The following is a 23,480-nucleotide window of genomic DNA, read 5'->3' as shown; positions in this document are numbered from 1 at the left end:
TAAATAAACCCACAACCAAAGCAAATGTGAGTTCTTAAACAAATAAAACTTCATGATAAAAGATCTGGAATGATATGAACCAACCCAGTCTCTGTGGTTACCTCTAGGGAGACAAATAGCTTTGGAAGAAGATGGGTTGAAGGGGTACGTACGCTTTATCCATGTTGTTAAAATTATCCTTGAGGAGAAAGTTTTCATGTATAATTTATGTAACTAAACTTTTAAAAATTACAATTGTAATGCACTCATATAGAAAAATTTTACCACTTAAAACTCATTGAGTCATACTCACTCATGACTGACCCACTAGTGGCTTTTTTTGGAGGCCATAAATCCCATAGTAGGAGACTGCCCATCTTTCTCCCTTGAAGTAGGTGACAGAGTGGAACCACATGCCTTTGAAATGGCATCACAACTCCCTATCCCCAGGTCACGGTAAGTTCTATTCAGGAAAAGTCAGTTCTAAATTCCAATGAATGGCACATATTTATTAAAGTAGGCCAAGAGATGAGTGTTTCTCATTCACTTCTTCCTCACCACATTTTCCTTTTTAATAATCTTCCTTCTCCTAACTTCTTGTGACAGAGATTCTCAAGAGACCAGTGGCAGCTGCTGTCAAGCTGACTCTGACTCATTGTGACTTCATGTGTGTCACAGTTGGACTGTGCTCCACAGACTTCTTAATGGCAAATTTCCCAGAAATAGATCTACCGGCTTCTTTTCCAAAGTGCCTCTGAGGGGCTTGAACCTTCCAATCTTGCAGTTAGCAGTCAAGCCTGTTGATTGTACCACCTGGAATTACCAAGGCTTTTCCAAACTAAGCCTTTCCCACCACCTGACCAGATTATAACTGCTCACATTCCGCCCGCATCACACTCTGATGCTGTGGCAGAGTTGGTTGAGTGTCCACTAGACTCTACTCACTCTGGTCTGGAGCTGCTGCCTGGAAGGTGCTAGTCAAGAGTTGCCTTTCTCATCCTTCTCCTCAACCAGGTAGAGCCAGCCATACAGGATCCTACCAGTGAATGAAAGTGAAGCAGAACCCAATTCTAACTATAAGTCCTATGAAGCCATTCCCATCCTATAGTCAAGCATGACTGACCACCTCAGCTCTCTTTCTACTCATTTGTTGGCTCCTTTGTTCCTCATTTCCCCAGGTTGAAATAGAGCTGGAAGAATGGAAGAAAGATAAGAAACAAGCTATTCCATGTGAGAGAGAGGGAAGAGCAGAACGGACAGCAGTGTTGTGTTAAGAGCCACTGAGTTGACGATGACTCCTAGTGACCCTGTGAATAGATCTGAACCTTGCCCTGTGTGCGTCATCCTCACCATGTCTGTTATGCTCGAGTCCATTGGTATAGTCACTGCACTTCACTACGGGTTTCTTTCTCTGACACTTCTACCTTTCCCAGCATGAGGTCCGGTCCCTCCTGACAATGTATGCAAAGTCTGTGAGATGAAGTTTTACAATCTACTTTATATGATATGCTTCAGCCAGGAAACCACATTGTAGATAATGGTTTATGAATTGTCTTTACTGACAAATATATGAAACCTAAGGCGAGCAAGGATAAATGACATAGAACAATAGAATTTCAGGGCAGAATCATCCCTCTGCCTGTGAGTCATCAGACAGGCTAAGGGACTGATTGGTCTAAGGGCCTAATGACTTTTCAAATGTCCATCAGCTTAGCATCTTGCCCAGGTCTCCTCTCACCCTCTGTTTTCATAGTAATAGATGTTATAACATGCCTTCAAGTCAGAACCAACTTACAGCTGACCCTCCAATGGGTTTTCAAAGGCTGTAAACCACATGGAAGGAGCTGCCTATCTTTTTCTTGTGGAAGAACTGGTGGAGTCAACTTGTGTTCCTTTGGGCTGGCAGCACATGTCTTTACCATCAGGCCACTAGAGTTCTCATCTCACAGTAGAGGAGGAGAGAATAAAGGTCAAAAAATATGCCAAAGAACTCAGAACCCAGCCCTTAATAGTGAATGTCCAAGAAATACTAGATAATAAAGATGCTTAGCTCAGTCAGGAGAAGGATAGGCAATCTCTTCCCATGCGATTAACTGCCTCTGAAAACCTGCTGGAGGGTCAGCTATGGGTCTACTCTGACTCTGTGTTACACAACAAGAGAGCTCCAAAGCTCTAACACAAATAATATCATAATATTCCAGAAATTAAACTAGCTTCTTCTCACTTATTATGTAAGTCTCTGGCAATTCAGTTGCCTTCCTTTGCCTGTTCTCCCCTTTGCTTAAAGAGGAATTTTCTCAATCCCTAAGAAAGAGTCCAAGAGAATTATTTAGATTCTTTATCTATATTTTTTCCTTTCAAATGGTTTTTAACTTAATGCCTCTAAAAGAGGGTCTAAGGGACCTTTTACTCAGTTCCCAGGACATTCTGATAAATCACCAGAGGCTTTAATGGGAAGCAAGGACTGTGTCCTCCTTGGCCTAGAATGAGAGATCCAGACAGAATCCTTGTCTCCTCTGTTGGGCCTCCCTCTCTCCTGCTCTCTGTGACAGTCTCCCGGCTTCCTGTTGCTGTTGTCTCTGCCTTGTCAAAGGCATACAATTATGCATAATTTATTCCATATGTTTGTTTGTTGCGCCTGCCAGAGGCATCTGCCGTAAATGTTTCAATGCTTTAACTTTAGATGAGTTTTCTTTTGAAATAATTGTCCCCAGGGTAGTGCACTGAACAGTAAATTAACACCCATCTATCCACAGGCCTCCTTTTGGCAAAAGTTCTCCTAGCTTCAATGTTCACCATAAAATATTCATTAAATGGAGCCTCACGGCAGTGCCAGGCAGTGACAGGAGGACAGGTGCCTGCATCCACACTGGATAAATATTTGGATGACAACAAGTCCAACGAGGTAAACTCCTGGGACTAGTTCAATCACATTTTGTTTCAAACTCCTCTTGGTGGTGATGTTTTATAGAGGAAGATTCTCTTAGGACACACACATGCTATTTCTTCAGCTTGTTATATGCGTCTTGCTCCTCAACACAAAAATATGTTTTCCATTCTCTTTGAAGCCTTTGGTTATCTGGTTTTACCTGTGTCAATCCAATGTACCACCACGGACTCGTACTTTCTGTATCTCACACACTCTTTCATACACATGCTCACATACATTAACATACTCACGTGTATCCTTATGTTTTGAGATGGTCACCTATTTATTCAGTTAGTTAGTAATGAGCATAAGTATACCTTTTGTCCAATATTTATCTCTATAGTTCATAGCTGAGTCTTCCATAGATTTCTAATGATCTTCTGTAGGTTTCCAAAGGTATAAACTGCACCGGAAGAGATGGCCCATCTTTGTCTTGAAGAGTCACTGGTGGATTTGAGCCACCAGAGGTGTGGCTTCTGGATTAGAAAGCCCAGCTACCTATGGGCTAGCCCACCAGAGCTCGCTATGTTCTGCTAAGGAGTCATTATACACTTGGCTGCTATCTGTAAAGGTAGTCGTTTGAACCTAACTAGTGACTATATGGGAGAAAGATCTGTTAATCTCTTCCTGTAAAAACACTCACACCCAGGAACAAACCCTGCCACAAGGGTTACCATGCGCTGGAACAGGCATGAAGGCACACAATAAAAACAACAAAAATCTTCAATAGGGATTTGTATGGGGGTTTTCTTGGGGGACAGGGGCGAACTAGCACTGGCTTTTTTTTTTAATTTTACATTAGTTTGCATACAAAGTTCATATATATTATTTCATACTATCTTTAATTCACATTGTATTTCATACAATCATTCCTACTCACTGTTTTCTAAAATCAGTCACCATTAAGCCATGCCCCAATCATCCTTCAGCTTCTCAGAGTGAACACCCAGCTTGCAAAGTGCTCCAGGTCACTGGATTCTGAAGTTGTTTTGACTTAGTGACTGCAATTTCTTGCCAGTCATTTTTCAGTTGCTCTGTTTGTTTGCAAACTGCTCCATCCCCAGCAGAAGTTCTTTTCGTTAACATGTGACTCACTTTTTTTTTTTTTAAACAGTAACATTCCCCTCTTTAGCTCAATGTCCAAGGTGGGAAAATATACTTCCTGGCATCACTTATCAAATTATTTGGGGAGGGGGAGGGAGAAACTTACACAACAATGATTTTTTTTAAGTGAAATGGGGCAGGTAGGAAGGAAAATGTGCAGCAATGAATGAATGAAAATCCAATTTTTATGTAAACTTTCATTAAAATCACAAAAAGATTGGAGGGGGAAGCAAGTAATTTTTGGTTAAGTTGGATCACTAAGAGGCAACAGTAGGAGTCTGGAGAGAGGAAAGTAGACAGCTAGCCAGGATATCACCCCCCCCACACACACACACACACTCCCCAAGGTTCCTATAGTCCTAATCGTGTGCTGTTGCTAATTTCTGGGTAGTCTCATCATCCTGTTTGCTTTTTCTTCTCATGGAATATCTTTTTAACTTTATCTCTGAACTGTATTCTCTCTATTGAACTATCAGGTATGAGCCCTTTTTTTCTGATTTTACCCTAAAAATGCAAATACACACACACAAACACATTTAAATATCTAAAAAAAACCAAACAAAACACAACAACAACAACAAAACAAACATGGATTGGAATTGGAATAGACTGAGTCAAAGATTAGAGAGCTAAGAGGCAAAGACCCAGGCTGTTTCCTGACAACTTAAGAGTTTTATCATCCACTGAGAATTTATAGAAAAGATAATACCAACAAAGACATAAACTGTTCCAGGGGCAAAACCCCTAAAAATAACAAACCCTTAAACAACCCCAGCCTATATTTCATTATATGTTCCAGATTCCATACTCTTCCTTAGAAATACAATTTATAACTGTATTTATATTTATTCATTTTCCCTACTGTCTACTGAAACTCTTACTGTAAACTGAGCCAATTCAAACCACTGTTGTCGTCAGTGTAAATAGAGCATCACTCCACCAAAATTTATACAAAAGCCACCAAATAAAAAGTAGGGTAGAATTTTTGTCTCTTACCCGTCTTTCCAGCAAATACCACAGTTCTCCCCACCTCTAGTAAAGGAAATAAAAACCTACCATGACTTTTTAAGAGTCTTAGAAAATCAACTGAGGGAAAGCATTAGGGAGCCTGGGCGTCTCCTTTGGTCATGAGCCTGATCTCATGAATTACAGCTGGGCTCTGCCACATCTTAGCTGTACACTTAAGCAAGTTACTCAACTCTCTGAGTCTTCATTTCCTCATGCACAAATTGAGAAGAAGAATATCTTGAAGCTTAAAAGAATACCTGTATACACCTGTATGCACCTAGAAAATACTCCATATTTGTTACCTATAATTTCACCATTATCAGTATCCCTATCTCTGGTGTTCTTCTCCCATGGAACAGCTGGTGGATTTGAACCATGTGTCATTAGACTGGCAGCACAACTCCTTACCACCAAGTCACCAGAGATCCCTAGATAAATAAAGGATAGTTAAAGACCCAACCCTTAAAGAAAATAGCTTATGATAAACATTATCTCTTCAGTTCTAGGCATATTGTTGTTGTTAAGTACCATCAAGTCTTAGATGACTCATAGCAACCCTAAGAAGGAAAGACCTGAACACTTATATAACTTTCATTGTTTTCTCCAAGTTCATAAAGGTTTTGGAGTCAAGTCATTTCAGAAGCGGATTCCACTCCTGCTTCCAAGCTTGTTTAAATCAGGGAGCTCCACCAAACACTGTCCACCATGGGTAACCATTATGGCATTTAACACATCAATGTCACAGTGTTTAGCATCACAGCAACCATGAGTTACCTCTGTACAGCAAATGGACAGACTAGGGCTATACCACTTAGAAGAATGTTTGACCAAAACCCATTAAAACCAGGCCTGAGGGCCACAGATTAAAAATCACCAACTTTCAGAACTGCAGAGGAAGCTGAGGCAACAAAGACCAAAAAAAAACTCCAAAACAAAACAAAGCCCCAAACAAACATAATAGCATCAAGGTTCCAACTCCTAACGTGTCACCTTTAGGCCTTGTCACATTGTCCGTCCCTGATACGGATGTACTGTAGCATACAACAAAATGCACATTTGATCAGCATCATTGAATTATTCTCCAGGAAGCTTTATAGAGTTAAAATGCACAGCTTTTTCACTGTCATTAAACAGATCACAGTTAACATACTTCATGGCAGTACACTACATGTTTTCCCCCCCTAAGATCAAGAACAAGAAAAAGATATCTGCCCTTTCCATTTCTAGTCATCACTGTACAAGAGGATCTAGTCAGGCCAGTTAGGCATCCAAACGGAAAGGAAGAAATAAAGCTCTATTTGCAAAAGACACCATTTCATATAAAGAAAATCTTAAGGAAGCCACTAAAAAAACTATTAGTAGCAATAAGTGAATTCAATAAAGTTACAAGATATAATATTTTTATAAAAATAAACTATTTCTGTAGCAGTTTTCTACATTATTGTATTTCTCTACCAATTTAACTAGCAATATTTTTCCTCCAAATTTCCAAAGATGAAATTGAGAAAATATTTACATTAAAATAGCATTAAAAGAATACTTTAAAAAAAAAACAACTAGAAAGAAAAACTTGTAACTTTTAAAACCACGAGATCTAACTAAATATAAAGATATACCATGGTCATGGATCACAGCAGTTAATATTATTAAAATGACAACACTCCCTGAATCAGATTTAATTCTTTATTAAAAATCTTAACTTTCCCCCCTCTTTTGTAGAAATTGACAGCTAGTTATAAAATTCATATGGAAATGAAAGGAACTAAAATAGTCTAAACAGCTCTGAAGAAGAAACACAAAGCCAGCAGACTCTTCCCCCAGATTTAAAACGTACTACACAATTGCTGCAACCAATAAAGTGAGATACTGGCATGGGAATTGAGATATAGGTTACGACAACTAAATATAGGGGAAAGAGCCAACAACAAATGATGATGGGACAACTGGATTTTCATATACAGAAAAATGACACTTTCCTTTAACTCAAAATGGATCATAGGTCTAAATGTAAGAACTAAAATAATAAAAATCTTAAAAGGAAACATAGAACCAGCAGAGATTTGAAAAGACAGGGGAATGGTGGGCACAGTCCAATAGTGTTTAATTTTATAAAACACAATGTATGGGAACGATTATAAGAAACCTAGTGTCATTGAAGGAAAGTGTGAAACACACACACACAGCCACTGTGTACGTGAATGAAACACAAAGTATATAAATAATTATATGAACACCAATAAAAATACTGAGGTGGGGAGGAAGAAAACAAAGGAGTACATATTTTACAATATTAGATTATGCAATGGTTTTTCTTCTGTGCACATGGGCAAAAGAAAAGCCAGATAAAGTGAACTATATCAATATTAAAAGCTTTTGTTCTTAAATGATATCTTCAACAAAGTAAAAACATAATGAACAGAATTGGAGAAACCATTTGCAAATTATGGGGAAAAAATATAGATCAATAAAAAGACAATTTCACTTTTAAATGTATTCAAAGGTTTTGAATAAGTGTCTCTAATAAGACACATAAATGTCCCGAAATCACATAAAGAGTTAAGCATTATTAGTCCTTGCAGTTATCGTTGTCGTTGTTGTTAGGTGTCATCGAGTCAAGCATGACTCATAGTGACCCCATGAACAAAAAACCTGAACCCTGTTCTATCCTGCACCATCCTTACACTTCCTGACACACCAGAGCCAATTGCAGCAGTCTCTCAACCCTTGCCAACATCATTTCCCTTTCCAAGGAATAGCCCCTCCTAGCAATATGTCCCAAGTATGTGAAGTGAATGAAAGCTTATCATTCATGCCTCCAAAGAGCACTCTGAATGCACCCTCACCAAGACATATCTGTTTGTTCTCTTGGCTGTCCATGGGATGTTCAGTGCTCTTCTCCAACACAATAGTTCAAAGATGTCAGTTCTTTTTCTGTCATCCTTATTCATTGTTCAGATCTCAGATGCATAGCTAGTAATCAGAAATACTATAGCTGTGGGTGGGAGCTGATTAACTGTCTCTGATTTAGCTTACAATCAGCTGTGGAGGGGGAAGCCTCTTGTGTGGGCAAGCAGGATCTAGTGGGCAGGTCTTTGTATTTAAAAATCAGTTGGGAAAAAATTACTGTTTGGAGAGAGCACTGTTCTAAATGGTGCAGCACGTGTCTGTCAGTTTACTATACTGAGATTACTTGAGGTTGCTGTGATACTGAAATCTGTGCTACTGGGTGTCAAATGCCAAAAGAGTTTCCCATTGTGGATAGGTTTTTGTGGAGCTCCCTGATTAAAACAGACTGTTGTTGTTGTTATGTGCCGTCGAGTCATTTGTGACTCATAGTGACCCTATGCACAACAGCCCTAAACCCTGCTCTATCCTGTGCCAATCGCACTGCCTCCGACACACCCATCTCGATTACCCCACTCACCGAATCAATCCATCTCATAGAGGGTCTTCCCCTCCTGCGCCATCCCTCCACCCTCCCAAGCATGACGTCCCTCTCCAAGACCCGTCCCTCCTGGCAACATACCCAAAGTATGTCAGACGAAGCCCCAGAATCCTTGCCTCCAAGGAGTTGCTTGGTTTAATCCTCTCCAGGATGAATCTGTTTGTTTTCCTGGCAGTCCATGGTACATTCAATACTCTTCTCTAGCACCACAGCTCAAAAGCATCCACTCTCCTTCTGTCCTTCCTAGTCATTGTCCAACTCTCTGATGTATAACAAGTGATTGCAAAGACCATGGCCTGTATCAGGTGGACCTTAGTCTCCAGAGAGACACCGTTGCTCTTGAGTACTTTAGAGAGGTCAGTAACAGCAGACTTTCCCATCGCAATACGCTTTTTCATTTCCTGACTGCTGGTGCCAAGAGTGTTGACTGTGGAGCGGAGCAAACTGAAGCTGTGAACAATTTCAATCTCTTTGCCATCCATCCTGATGCTACTAATTGGTCCAGACTAGGAAGCCAAAATAACTAAATAACATAGGCTTTTGAAAACTCTATGAACACTACACAAAGAAGATAGTGATAATTCATTAGTATATGAAAATTAAAACCAAAATGAAATACCTCTTCATAATCACTCGCCCCAAGTTCACGGTTGTCATGAATCAATTCTAATCATAGTTACCTTATAGGACAGAGGTTTTCAAGGTTATAAATCTCTGTGGAAGCAGATTGCTACACCTTCTTCCCATGGAGCAACTGGATTATCTGAACCGGTGACTTTTGGTTAGCAGCAAAATGATTTAAGCACTGTGCAACTAGAATTCCTTCAAACCCAGTTGTAGCAACCCTATGAAGAACAAATCTGAATCTTGCTCTTCCCTGCACCATCCTAGTGATATGCTTGAACTCATTGTTACAATCACTGTGTCAATCCACCTGGTTGAGGTTCTCCTCTCTTTCTCTGACCCTCCACCTTCCCTAGCAGGATATATTTTTCTAAATAATAACTCTTCCTGATAACATGTCCAAAGTATGTAAGATGAAGTTTAACCACCTTTTCTTCTAAGGAACACCCTAGTTGTACTTATTCCCAGACAGTTCTTTCTGAAGTCCATGGGATATTCAGCACTCTTCTGCAACATCATAATTCAAAGAATCGATATAGTCAAAAGGATAGATTGTAAAAAATGTTGAAGAGAATAAAGAGAAATTAGGACCCTTATACATTGCTGGTGGAAATGTAAAATGATATACTGCCTTTAGGGAAAAGTATGGCAGTTCTACAAATGTTAAACACAGAGCCACTATGATTTTGTTGTTACTATATGTACCAGCAGTCAGGAAATCAAAAAAACGTATTGTGATGGGAAAGTCTGCTGTTAGGGACCTCTCTAAAGTACTCAAGAGCAACAGTGTCTCTCTGGAGACTAAGGTGCGCCTGATACAGGCCATGGTCTTTGCAATCACTTGTTATGCATCAGAGAGTTGGATAATGACTAGGGAGGACAGAAGGAGAATTGATGCCTTTGAGCTGTGGTGCTGGAGAAGAGTATTGACTGTACCATGGACTGCCAAGAAAACAAACAGATTCATCCTGGAAAGGGTCAAACCAAGTTACTCCTTGGAGGCAAGGATTCTAGGGCTTCGTCTGACATACTTTGGACATGTTGCAAGGAGGGTGGAGGGACGGTGCAGGAGGGGAAGACCCTCTATGAGGTGGATTGATTCAGTGACTGGGGTAATCGGGATGAGTGTGTCGGAGACAGTGAGATTGGCACAGGATAGAGCAGGGTTTAGGGCTGTTGTACATAGGGTCACTATGAGTTGCAAACAACTCAACGGCACATAACAACAACAACAACAACATATGATTCAACCATCTTTAGAAAAGAGTATAACAATTCTACAAACTTTAAGCACAAAGTTATCATGTTTTGTTATTAATATAGGTCCCACTTTTATGTACACACTCAGTGCTGTTGCTGCTGTTTACCATTAAGTCAGAACTGATTTACAGCTGACACTCCAGCAGATTTTCAGAGGTAGCAAACCACAGGGAAAGAAATTACCCATCTTCCCAATATATTTGAACTCTGTGCCATTGGGTTACTAGTACAGCTCCTTACCACTAATCCACCAGAGCTCCCTATACACTCAGAAGAAACCAAAATATAACTCTACACAAAATCTTAAATGAATGCTTATAATAGCATTATTGACAGTAGTCACAAAGAGGAAATAACTCAAGTGTTCATCACTAGATTAAGGAGTAAAAAAAAAAAAAATTGAGATCTGGTAGTGTGACATGTTGTGTCTTGTACAGCAAACTGAAAGGTTGATGGTTTGTACCAACCAGGACACCACAGGAGATAAACGGGCCATCTTTTCCCTTTAATACTTACAGCCTGAGAAACCCAAAGAAGAGTCACTAGGAATAAGAAATAGCAGTGGATTTGATTGGGATTTTTTATACACAGAATAAGACAGTATATGACAGGTAAACAGAAATTCCAATATATGCCACAACATGGATAAATCTTAAAAACATTATTCTCAGTGAAAGAAGCTAGTTACCAAAAAAGCCACATAAATATGATTCCATAGATATGAAATGTCAAGAATAGACAAGTCAATACAGACAGTGGTGACACAGGGCTCTAGAGCCGGAGGTGGGACATAGGAAGACGAGGTGCTTAACAGGATTTCTTTGCAGAATGAAAGAGAGAAAAAAATGAGTTTGTGGGAGCTACTGCAAAAGTCTATAAATAAAATAAACTGTTGAATGATGCACTTTAAATGAATGATAATTTTTTTGTATGAACGCTGTTTCTCAATAAATGTGTTTTTGTTTTAAAGGATTCAGTAGCTTTAAAATGAAAAAAAAATTAAAAAGATACAATGGGCCTTGGGGATTAGGCAGAGCTGGGTTTTGATTGCCAGTTCCACCACATTTGGTCTTGGGCAAGTTCCTGTTACTAATCTACGCCTCAATAAGTGGGAGCTCCACATCACAACAGCACAGAAAGAAATCAGTTGGCCTAGTAGACAGAAAGTGATGCTCCCAAGCCAAAGGTGGGTGACTTTAATCCACAGCCCTCAGGCTTGTTTTTAATTGTTTTTGGTGAAAAATTCTTCTAGGTTGTATTAACCCTGGTATGTCCACTTGCTGTTCAGTGGTAACTCATGGTTGCTGTGAAGCTGAACACTGTGACACTGAAGTGTCAAATGCAACAATGGTTACCCATAATGAACAGTGTTTGGTGGAGCTTCCCAATTAAAACAAGCCTGGAAGCAGGAGTGATATCCACTTCCGAAATAGCTTGCCTCCGGAAAAATCTATGAACTTGAAGAAAGGATGAAAGTTATACAAGTGCCCAGGTCTTTTGCTCATATGGTCGCTATGGGTTGCCTACAACTTGATGGCATTTAACAACAACAACACCTCATTCAACCAGAAGGAAAGTAAGGAGAGATACTAGCCTTAGGGTGCAGTGAAGGCAGAACCAAAATAATCCTCTGGGATGAAAGAACACCCAAGACCACCAGCTGGACTTAATTATTGTGGATTCCTCAGGAGAAGGTCCCTTTCCTAATTATCACATCCATAATGGTGCCACAGGGAGTACCGCATTATACAGCTCCTCAAAGCCATGTGGTGGACCTCTTCCCACAGCCAAGAGCAATATCCCTCCCACTAGACAACGGTACAACTCCATCCTTTGTCTCCTGCCTATGCTTGATTTACAGAAAAAAGCAAAAAAAAAAAAAAAAAACCCCAAAAAGCAGGTATAACACTAATGAAGCTGAAGATATATAACAAGGATGCTGACAATCAAATTTCAGGCCATTTTGATCTTACTCTGTTCTTCTGAGTAGGTCATTTCCTCCTAGTACTCACAGGCATTAGATGCTTTGTGTTTTGCATTCTCTACAGTGTAATGAAAATAGATGTTGAATGCTAAAACATAAACATATGTATCATTCATAATGCATTCAGATGTTTTTTAATTATTGATGGTTCCAGAAAGTTATTTGACTTATCATGCATATAGAGCCAAGTAATGTTTATATTAGAACCACAGCCTCAATGGACACAATTCCAGCTCCTGGGCATTCCCGTCTGTGGAATTAAAATTAAATGAGTCAGTGGTCAATAAAAGTTACATGTGATTTCCATAAAATCATCCATTGTCTATTGCTCTAGAGTGGAGAAAGAGGGCTGCATGGAGTGGCTGAAGCTGACAGTACATGCAACGCCTGCTTCCTGATGAGGGGGGTGGGGATGATTAGTGTTTCCTAAGAATGAATTGATTATTTCCCTGAATAACTGGTGGTCTTGGATTTGCTCTTTGTCTAGGAAAAAAATAACTCCGGAGGCCACCCTTCTTCTCCTTCTCTTCAGTTTAAGACCTGTTTAAAATAAAATGCCAGTATTCTGGGCTCAAAAACACCACATTCTTCTGTTTTGGTGCTTGCATAAATTTGCATGTTAACATGAAAGGTTCCAACTTAATGTAAAATGAAATGAAATTTGAATTCAAATCCAAGATTGAGAAAAGACACATGTAGAAACAACAGATTTTCAATCTTATTGATTTTTTTTTTCTGGAATGAGATTAGGAAAGATACAAACACATGCACACTTAGGTTTCAAAGAGTAGCATTCAGAGACAAAGATGGCCAAAGAAAGTCCTTCATAATAGCAAAGAAAGTACACACACACACACACACACACACACACACACACACACACACACGTATCACCACACCAAAGAAAGTGCACACACACATACATACACAGTATTTACAGATCCCATCATGTTAAAGTTTTGTTTCAATATCTGAATGAGATCATGAGCTCAGAAAAATAATGCTGAAGTTCACTGTCACATTCCTATGTTCAGAAGCCCAGGGATGAATGTGACTCTGCCAACCCTTAGATCTCTTTCTTGCTTTCTCCTTTAGCTTCCCTGTTGCACTTCAAAGCAGTATAGGTGCACAGACACTAGTAAACAGACTCGGGTTAGTATTCCAAATCCATCCACCATTTACTACTGGCTGTGTTACCTCTGGCAAATGATTTAATTTCTGGATAAAACTTTTCATGGCTTCAGTGTAAATAACAATAGTGCTGACCTTTTTGATTTATTGTGATGACTGAACGCAATAGTCTAATTCACTTTGCACAGTGCCTAGCACAGAAGCAACCTTTGATAAGACTTAGCTGCTATTGTGGTACTAGATACAGCTGTTGTTGTTGGGCACATAGGTGATGGAGTCTGGAGAAACTAGTCCTGAATTCTCTTTTTAATATGCCATCCTATTTCATTCAGACAGTGCCACGATGATAAGTCATGACCTATCACCCATGAGCTCTGCTGGTAGGAAAATGGGATACGTCATTCTCTCATTCTGTTTTGTCCAATATCAACTTCTTCTTACAGCCTGACCATCTATTCACAGGGGCATCCAGATACAAAGAGAACAGGGTCTTTAAAATAAAGAGAACAAAGTGCAAAGGCACCAGCATCTTACCTCATCATCACTCTCCGTCCTGTCTGTTTCCAACTTCTGGACAACTGACTTGTCACTTTGATTTAGCATTTTCTCTCGAACCCTGGTTTCATATTCAGGCCTGGAGTGCTCCTGAAACCCAGAGTCCAAGAGTGGTTAGTAAGCTGGAGAAGAGTAACCAGGGCCTACAGATGATACCAGAAGTCACACGCACATTGAATTCAGGGTTTAGGATCAGGTGCTATGGACATGAATTGTCACACCACACACAATTACATGGAGTCTAGACCAGTAATACAATGTGACAGGGAGAGAAGGGACACACGAGACTTGCTATCACACTGAAGACCAAACCTTGGCACGCTCCTGGGGACAGCGCCGATGTTGAGAAAGAGAGAGGAAATGTTAACTGCACAGCTTAAACAAAGAGAAGCCACATGCTTTGCACAGAAGTTTGACCAAAGGCAGGAAGGTACATCTGGTCAGCCCACCCAAATGTGCTCACATCCCAAAGTTTCAATGAGCAAAATCACAGCCAGAGAAACAGATACAGCCCATATCTGAAAGTTGGGGCATGGGCAAAACCTCTTCCTTGCACGATTAACCTACAAGCAAAATGGTGCCCAGTAAACATCATCAAAGTCCAAAGTGGCCTTGGGGAATCTTTAAACTCACTTGTCTAAACCTGTTTCCCATATAGCCTTGATGAGTAACTCATTGGCAAGTGCACTAATGCTCAGGAGACATCACTGGGCCATTTCACAATACAAACCTGAAGAGTGAGTCATGGGCCGGGGAAGAGCACCTAAACTCATCAAAAAATCCAGCGCGTCAAATCAGTGCAGATGTGGGGATAGGAAGGTCCATGACTCACTTCAAACAGAATTTAACAGTGTACACCTGGCCTCATTGGCAGGTTTTCCCTGCAGCTTCCAGCTCAAGGCTGGATATCTACTGGGGTGAGAACTTCCTGTTTCTGCATCATTTACTGATAACTCCTAGGTTCAATGCTGGTTCTCAGTGGACTCCACTGTTCCTCTGAAATGAAAACATTCATTTTCTTATCACTGGCCTCATTTCAGAGCCCCCAAAGGCTTGCAAACTAAGCCAAAGTGATTGGACAGGAGGGGCCATGAAAGCAATGATAAGCATAACCAACATAACGTGGTGATAGTATCCAAGCTTTTAAAGTCATCACCTTAATCTCCACAAGAACATTCACCCACACTTCCAGGAAACCATCTGTGAGTTTTTTAGTATAAATCTTGGGGAGAGTGACAGGAAAGCTTCTTTGCTCTTGGAATTCCTAGAATTTGTAAGCTTATGCCACACATTCTAGCTTAAAATTACTAATGTTATTATGTCCTCTTGTGGTTGCTGTTTACTTGTTGGGGAGCTTCAATGCATGGCAACATTACGGGAAAGAACAAAGCATTGCCTAGCTCTTCACATCTGCGGCAATTGTGGCTTCCGATTAGAAACTCATCTTTCAACCCTGTAATGGGCAACATTTTGTTGTGACTTCTAATGTTTTCATTGACAAAATTTCAGGAATAAATCACGAGACCTTTCTTATTAGTATGTCTTTGTGTAGAAGTTCCAGGGGAACTTGGCCACCACAGACAGGTGACCGTTCTGGTATTTGAAACATCAGTGGTACAGCTTTTAGCCGCACAGTAACAAGCAAGTCGTCATCGTGCAACAGAATGACAGATGTAAGAAGTGGTGGTGGACTGTTTTCTTGCTGTTTTATTTGTTCTTTTATTTGTAGTTACCCAGTCTCTGTTACTTTACACTTGTAGTAGTAATTATCACCATATCAAGTACAAAGAAATCTCTAATGTTTGTAAAATTAACTTCATTTTTGTCTTTTGCCTTCATCTGTTTTCTAATAGTATTTCTTAAGGTGTCTGGCAAGAAATTTTCAGCTAAAAATACAAGTTTCAGAGTCTAAAATAAAGGGAACTATCACATATCAGCTCTATGAGTCATAATGTGCACACTAAAAGCTCTAAAAAGAGTCTTATTGTAAAGATACTTGCTTAATGTTCTTAAACACCCTCCTTGCCCACAGAATACTGTCCTGCAGGGATATTGCACTTAGAAGGTTTCTTTCATGGCTTATAGCTTCTGTACTTTTGGTTGTTTTTCCTTTACCATGTTGTTGTTGTTGTGTTCCATCGAATAGGAACCAACCCATAGGTGCCTCTCAAGTGGGTTTTCAGAGGCAGTTAATCACATGGGAGGAGATTTCCCACACTTCTCCAGCAGAGCAGCTAGTGGCCTCGGACCATGTGCCTTCAGGATTGCAGCACAGCTTCTTGTCACTAGGCCACCAGAGCTCTGTCTAACAGAAATCTCAACAATCTTCTGTTAGAGAGGGTGTCTCCACTCTCTTAGCCTACAAAATGCGGGAAAGAGATTTTTTTTGGCTGACTGGCAGGGTGCCCTTAATCAGCCTCTCGTATTCTAAAGGCATGCCATGAGGTCACACAGAGACATTTCCTCACAACCTGTCCTTGTAGCTGTGACCCACCTCTCCCACACTGGGCCCCAGTTTAGATTCTCCTCATCTGTTTAGAACAAGCCTGGTTCTCTTGGAACACAAACAGGAAACCAGGATAGTCAACGCAGAGCCTTAGGCTGCTCTGAACTCTGGCTGAAGTAAATAAAAACGAGAACCTTCCCATCCAGCCAAGCAGATTGGGTGAGGCCACAGAATTCCTAAAAGGTAACTAAACTCCTGTGCAGAGCAGAATCTAGACTCTGCGAGCGTTGCCCAGCATGCCCAGCCGTGAGCACGACAGTCTTATTTCTGATGTCCCCAGATACTGTGAGGGATTGCTCACTCCTTTCCTAACCTTGTAAGAAATGGGTCTCCAGTCCTTTATCAGCATCTCCCTGGTTTCAACCTGAACTTGAGACACTTGCTTATCTCCCTTCCCCTGGGATGTTATTTTTATTGTTGAGTGCCTTCAAGTAAATTTTGGCTCAAAGTAGCCCCATGGGACAGAACTGAACTTCCTAAAACAGATCTTTCTTTTCTCTTATTTTCTACTGTGCAGCTGCTGAGTCAGTGTGAACCTTTCAGTCAGCAGTCAGGAGCTTAACTATTGTGCCACCAGGACAATCCCTCTTAAGACAGCCTGCAAGTCAGGGGACCTCTCAGGTAGAAGAGATGGAGGGTGAGTGAGCTTGGGTCTAGCTAGAAGCAGAACCTTCCTTCAATTCAAAGAGGTGAGGGTCACATGGGAGAATAATGTACTGGGCTACAGAGAGCTAACCTCTGATCTCAGGAGTATTCCTGGAAAAGAAGTTTGGTCAAAATAGAACAAAGGTCAGTCATAACCTTCAAGGATCCCTGCCTTTTTCTTCCTAATATGCAAGTAACATTTATAATTTTTGTCCCTCAATTTAAGAATATAAAACTTCGCACAACGTCTTATGTAGGTCATAGAACTCTTACCCAAGTCAGTTATGCCTTCCCATGCATGACCTACAGGAACCTAGACTGGCAATCAGTACCCTCCCAAACCTGGCCACTAGCCTATATGTATTGCTTTGTCTTGCAGTCCATCTCAATTCTTGTTCCTGGCCACAAACTGGACTTTCTGGACTTTTCTCATTTACATCCTGGTCTTGCCCAGCCTAAGGTTTTTATTGACCGCTTCTTCCTGGAGGTCCATTTTTTCTTTTCATTTTTTTAAATTTTATTTTCTATTGGTTTACATACAAAGTTCATCAAGTTCATGTACATTGTTTTTTCACACCTGATCTTTCACTTGGGGTTTTACTTGGGGTCCCTTTTTGCCCATTAATTCCCACTGAAATTTATGTAACGTCTGTGATTTTAAAATATTAGTTTCCTCTTCCTATATTGGCCAGAGACTTTTTCTCCCATATTCTCTATTATTTTGTCAATATTTAATGACCAAACAGCATTCTTGTGGAATTTAACCCTCAAGGTCAGTGACAATGTCTTAATAAGTACAATATTGACCACATTTAACCAAGCCAAACCAAGCAAACAAAAAACTCATCCAGCTGCACTCCTAGTGGCCCCATGTGCTTCGCAGGAGAATTGCTCCATAGAGATGTTATGACTGTGATCTTTTTTTGGAAGCAGATTGCCAAGCCTTTTCTCTGAGGCACCTATAGTAGTATAGAGCTCATCACCACCACCAGCACCTGCCCCTCCCTTGGGCTCTCCTCCTCCAAAATATCTGGCACACAGTAGTTCCTTAATGAACATGTTCAGAATGGAAGTGAATTCCAAGTGAACCTAAGAGCTAAGTCTGGAATCTACATGCATAGAAGAAAAATAGATGGCTAGCCACTTTTCTTGTCAATCAGCCTTGTCCTGGGCAGGGCATAGACCAGGTTACAACTACTGTATAGAATCGTCAGGCCTTGCAAGAATTTTCCCCTAGAGTCTATCAGTAATGTCGCCTTGAGCCATAGGTAAGTTCAATCTTGGCCAGGCTTTCTCAGTCCACACTTCCTCCAAGCGTGTACTTCTGAAGAGGTTACCATGGTTCATTGAGTTAAACAGAAAACAGGAAATCTGGCTACAAAATTAGAAATTAATCTCATTCCTGCACCTGAGATTTCAAGGGTATTGAGTCATAACTGAAGCCATTATGTATGTGTGTTTACACTTCTCTGAAACAGAGACTTGCTGGCTTTCTCAACTCTACTCAGCAGACACACTTAGCTTGTCTCTGGCCCCACGGAGGCTTGGATGCTAGGATGTTTCTTCTTGTCCTCTGTGGAAACATCCTTGCCCCCACTTTAGGAGAGTAGGAACTTCACTTCCTCTCCAGCCTTCCCGCACTAAGCCAAAAACGCCTTTCCGTCTGTCTCTCTCTGATATATCCTAGCTAAATCAAGTAAGATCAGTGGGGCAAAGATGTTGTAGCTACATCACCTGCTCTTACTATCACAAGTGATAATTTAAACATTATTCCCTAAAAAAAAAAAAGAAAGAAATTGCCTTTATCTCTCTCTATTGTTCATCTTAATAATTAATTTTCATTATCTCAGAAAGTAGAATCCTTTTTTACCTTCTCTAAGTTGTCACAAAATCCTTGATGGCATAGGTTTTAAGATATATGATCAAAACACAGTAATAGAATAGAGTGGGAACATGCATTCATCATGCAGTAATATAATTTGGTGGGATGGGATGGAATCGTATAAAGGTAGGATGAAGCCACACTGCTTTGAGGCAAGGTAATTTGGATTGGCAAGACTCCATTTCATGAGGCTGCTTTGCAGACAAGGCTGCTTCTCAGACCCTCTGTTCAAAGATAAGCTGACCCACTAGCAGATTAAAAGGACAAAAATGAGGTCACAATAGACGTGGAAAATTGCAAAAGCTAAGAAAAAAGACTACTGTATTTTATGCAAAGAACATGTGCAAACTATCCAACCCCATAGTATTATTATTCATTTCCTACATGTGCTATGTGTGCTATGTGGGTGCATTTTTTTTGTAGAACTACAGTAAATTTGGAGTATTGCTTGCTTGGACATAAAACTTGAGTTCCAAAAGGTCAACGGTCCTGAGTTCAAGCCAATTAAGAGTAAGAAAAAAGTCCATGCATCCACCATGATGCCGGTGGTCAGTCTTTGCAAGAGAGACTCATACAACTGAGTCCTTTTAGACTCTCTCTTCAATGCCCATTTACAAAGATTAGCTGGTAGAGGTACCTACTCTACCTTCAAATTTGCTGTTCAGTCAGTGATGACATACTGTGTCAATAGACCTTAGAAGTTTTAATAGTCAAAAATAGTGAGCTTCTTGAGATTGGAAGTCAAAGGATTAGAAGGCTGAGTGAAAGTGAGACTGTTTTCTGAAAAAGGAGGAGTTACATAGAAATGGGGAACCATGAGAAACCATGCACAATCAACTCACTGATCTCAAAAGGGCTCTGAGGAAAGTTGGTTTCCTTTCTGTAAAACTATAGTCCAAAGAGCTTACTCTTTCCTTTAGGTAACACTCCAGTTGCACACAGTACATTGGCTAACATCGCAGGCAGTTTAATAGTCTTTGCTGTTCTTCTGGTGTCAAAGGCAACCAATATCTGGCTCTCATGCTTCTACAACTTTATCCCCCAGTAAGGTCACAAAGGCATTTTGACATATATGTCCCCTGGGTCATACTAGAGTTATTCTTATTTTTTAATTCCATACTCATCAAGATGAATGATATGGGAAGTAAATGCATATTGAGTTAAATCTCAAAGCTGCTACAAAGGCTTGTTGCCTCTTGTATCACTTGTTTTCCTAGGACAGGATACTGGAACATCAAACTATCCCTTGGGCCAAATGTCTTACATTCAAGGAAGAGAGAGGATAGGAATGCCTTGCCTCAGTGCAAAACAAATCAATTAACACTGAGTTCATGGAGTCAATCTTATTTCTTAAAACAACAAAAACAACAAATCAGCCACATGGATATCTAGCACGTTGACTGGCTTATGTGACAGCAAACACATGTGACTCTCTCACACATCAAAACAGACCCTTTCAAGGATTAAGGTAAAGCAAGGACCAGGGAAGTATGTATGAGAACTCACTTCTTCCTCTTCTATACCCGTCAGGTCCCAGAAGTAGCCCAGTCGCATCTGTAATCTCTTCCAATTCTCCAGAAACATGGTAGCTTTTGAAAAGAAAGTAAAGAAGTTATGTTAAAAGAGGGGATAAATAATGGACAAGGCATGGAAACAGATGAGGGAGAGAACTGTTGTTGTTATGTGCCGTCGAGTCGTTTCCGACTCATAGCGACACTATGCACAACAGCCCTAAACCCTGCTCTATCCTGCGCCAACCGCACCGCCTCTGACACGCCCATCCCGATTACCCCAGTCACCGAATCAATCCATCTCATAGAGGGTCTTCCCCTCCTGCGTTGTCCCTCAACCCTCCCAAGCATGATGTCCCTCTCCAAGGCCCCATCCCTCCTGGCAACATGTCCAAAGTATGTCAGACGAAGCCCCAGAATCCTTGCCTCCAAGGAGTAGCTTGGTTTAATCCTCTCCAAGACAAATCCGTTTGTCTTCCTGGCAGTCCAGGATACATTCAGTACTCTTCTCCAGTACCACAGCTCAAAAGCATCCACTCTCCTTTTGTCCTCCCTAGTCATTGTCCGACTCTCTGATGCATAACAAGCGACTGCAAATATCATGGCCTGTATCAGGCGCACCTTAGTCTCCAGAGAGACATTGTTGCTCCTGAGTACTTTAGAGAGGTCCCTAACAGCAGACTTTCCCATCGCGATACGCTTTTTGATTTCCTGACTGCTGGTGCCAAGAGTGTTGACTGTGGAGCCGAGCAAACTGAAGCTGTGAACAATCTCAATCTCTTCGCCATCCATCCTGACGCTGCCAATTGGTCCAGTGGTGAGAATCTTTGTCTTCTTGACATTGAGCCTCAGTCCATACTGAAGGCTGCAGTCCTTGACCCTTCGCAGCAAGTGCATGAGGTCCTCCTCAGTTTCAGCAAGCAGGGTTGTGTCATCTGCATAATGCAGATTGTTAATAGATCTTCCACCAATCCTGATGCCACAATTCTCCTCATAGAGCCCAGCCTCTCGGATAATCTGCTCTGCATACATGTTGAAAAGGTATGGAGACAGGATGCTTCCCTGGCGCACACCCTTCCCAATTTTGAACCATGCAGTATGGTTAGGTATCATTTACATGACAAGAGTCCAGAATAAGAGCTGCATAGTAAAGTGGACTTGGGGAGGGGGGGTGTTTATATAACAATGAAAGAATTTTTTTTTCCAAAGAGAAAAGTGAATGGGGGTGGGGGGGGCAGGGAAGAAAATGTGCAACAATGAATGAATGGGAATCCAAGTCCTTATAATCTTTCATTTAAATCTCAATAAAATAAAAAAGAAAAGGAAAAAAAAAATAGAAGTTCTGTTATTTCTGGAAGAGTAGATTCTGAATATGTTTTGGATTCACCAAAGGAAACAGAAGATAAATTTATATAGTTCAAATTCAAGGTCTCTCTTTAAAGCATTTATTCTCTTCCTTCTACTTCTAGTTCAAACACTAAAACATTTCACATCCTTAAAAGGTAATAAGCATGTTAATATTTTGTAATTAGAAATTAATAAAAATGTTAAAAATTGTATTCTCTCTCTCACATATACACACACACACCCCCACACACACGCACACGCACACACACACAGAGCCTTTTTCCTACTTATTTGCAAGAAAAAGGTTATCACAGAGTCCAAGAAATAAAAGAAGGATGAAAAAAGAAAAAAACAATAACAGGAGACTTAGAAAGGTTTGGGGGTTTTTAATCTTTCTTTTACTTCATCTTGCCTTTACATAGATTCTTTATGTCTTAAGTACTACTTACGCTTTCTGGACATGAACCATGTCATTGTGGAATATATAAAAGTCTTCTAATAATTCTACCCAACTCCAGAGTCTCAGCCTTTTAGCCTAGCTCTGTATGCAGCTGATACAACAATCTCCCTTAAGTAGCATCCATTTTTCTATATTCTGGAAATATTTATGGAAACTATACCATTCCTATACATTAGCCATTTCACTTTCCCTAAGCACATCTAACATTAAGAGGAAGCTCAACACGCTCCAGAGGACCTAACACCATCTCCTGCCCCCAGCCATGACTTACTATACTAGAGTGAGCACCAGATCCGGGACCTGCTACCAGAGGACCAGACAAATTCTCTCTTTTTAAAAGAAGAGATAAGAGAAGTCATGCAACAGTACAAAGGAGATATGAGAGAGTTTTGGTTTCTGAAAGCCCCTCCAGAACCAGATCCCAAGAGGCATACTTATATTTAATTTCTGACATTTAGGAGTCTGTCTTTTGCTTTCTTATAATTTGAGCTTTCCCATTTGAGTAAATTGGAGTGAATTTGTAATCCAGACAAAAATAAACCCCAACTAAGACATCTACAATGCACAAAACACTCTTTATGTAGAGTGGGGGAAATTGGATAAATCTTCTGTGTATTTTGCTCTCAAGTGGTTTACAGTCTACAAGGAGGGATTATAAATAACTACAGTACACGGAATAAAGTCATCAGGAATAAAAAGCTGTGGGCATGTGGAGAACAGAGTACTAGCTGCCAGAGAAGGTTTTGACCTGAATGCTAAAAACAATGGACGTTGGGGAATGGAGAATGACCACACTTATCTGCCTTAACTTTCAAAAGTTCTGGTGGTCTAGTGGGTAAAGAGTTATACTTCCCTACAACCAGGAGAAGATAAAGTAGTTGAATGGGATCTTCTAAGAATCAAATCCCTATGCACATGCAAAAACTTCTCCAACAGGGTAAAAAGGGAAGCCCCTGACTGGGAAAAAGTATTTGGTAATGGCATATCAGGTAAAGGACTTACATCCAGAATTTATTAAATACTTGAGCACCACAACAAGATAAAAGTAAATAATCCAATAGAAAAATGGGCACAGGATATGGACAGACACTTCACCAAAGAAGACATTCA

General features: G+C 40.4%; 1 protein-coding gene across 1 annotated transcript in view; it reads right to left on the bottom strand.

The window, feature by feature from the left end:
* ANO2 (anoctamin 2) overlaps positions 1-23,480 on the bottom strand; it is a 504,048-nt gene that overhangs the window by 235,373 nt on the left and 245,195 nt on the right. The window contains exons 12-14 of the mRNA XM_006891290.1: positions 20,559-20,641; positions 14,332-14,343; positions 13,999-14,109 (exon numbers count right to left, since the gene is read on the bottom strand). Coding sequence (XP_006891352.1) covers positions 13,999-14,109; positions 14,332-14,343; positions 20,559-20,641 — 206 coding nt within the window. The remainder of the gene's footprint in view (positions 1-13,998; positions 14,110-14,331; positions 14,344-20,558; positions 20,642-23,480) is intronic.

The sequence above is a fragment of the Elephantulus edwardii genome, unplaced genomic scaffold, assembly GCF_000299155.1.
Source record: "Elephantulus edwardii isolate Elephantulus edwardi_28Jun2011 unplaced genomic scaffold, EleEdw1.0 scaffold00096, whole genome shotgun sequence".
In the NCBI taxonomy this organism is placed as follows: domain Eukaryota; kingdom Metazoa; phylum Chordata; class Mammalia; order Macroscelidea; family Macroscelididae; genus Elephantulus; species Elephantulus edwardii.
The sequence above is the reverse complement of the archived record's forward strand: the minus strand, read 5'-3'. Positions and strand labels throughout refer to the sequence as shown.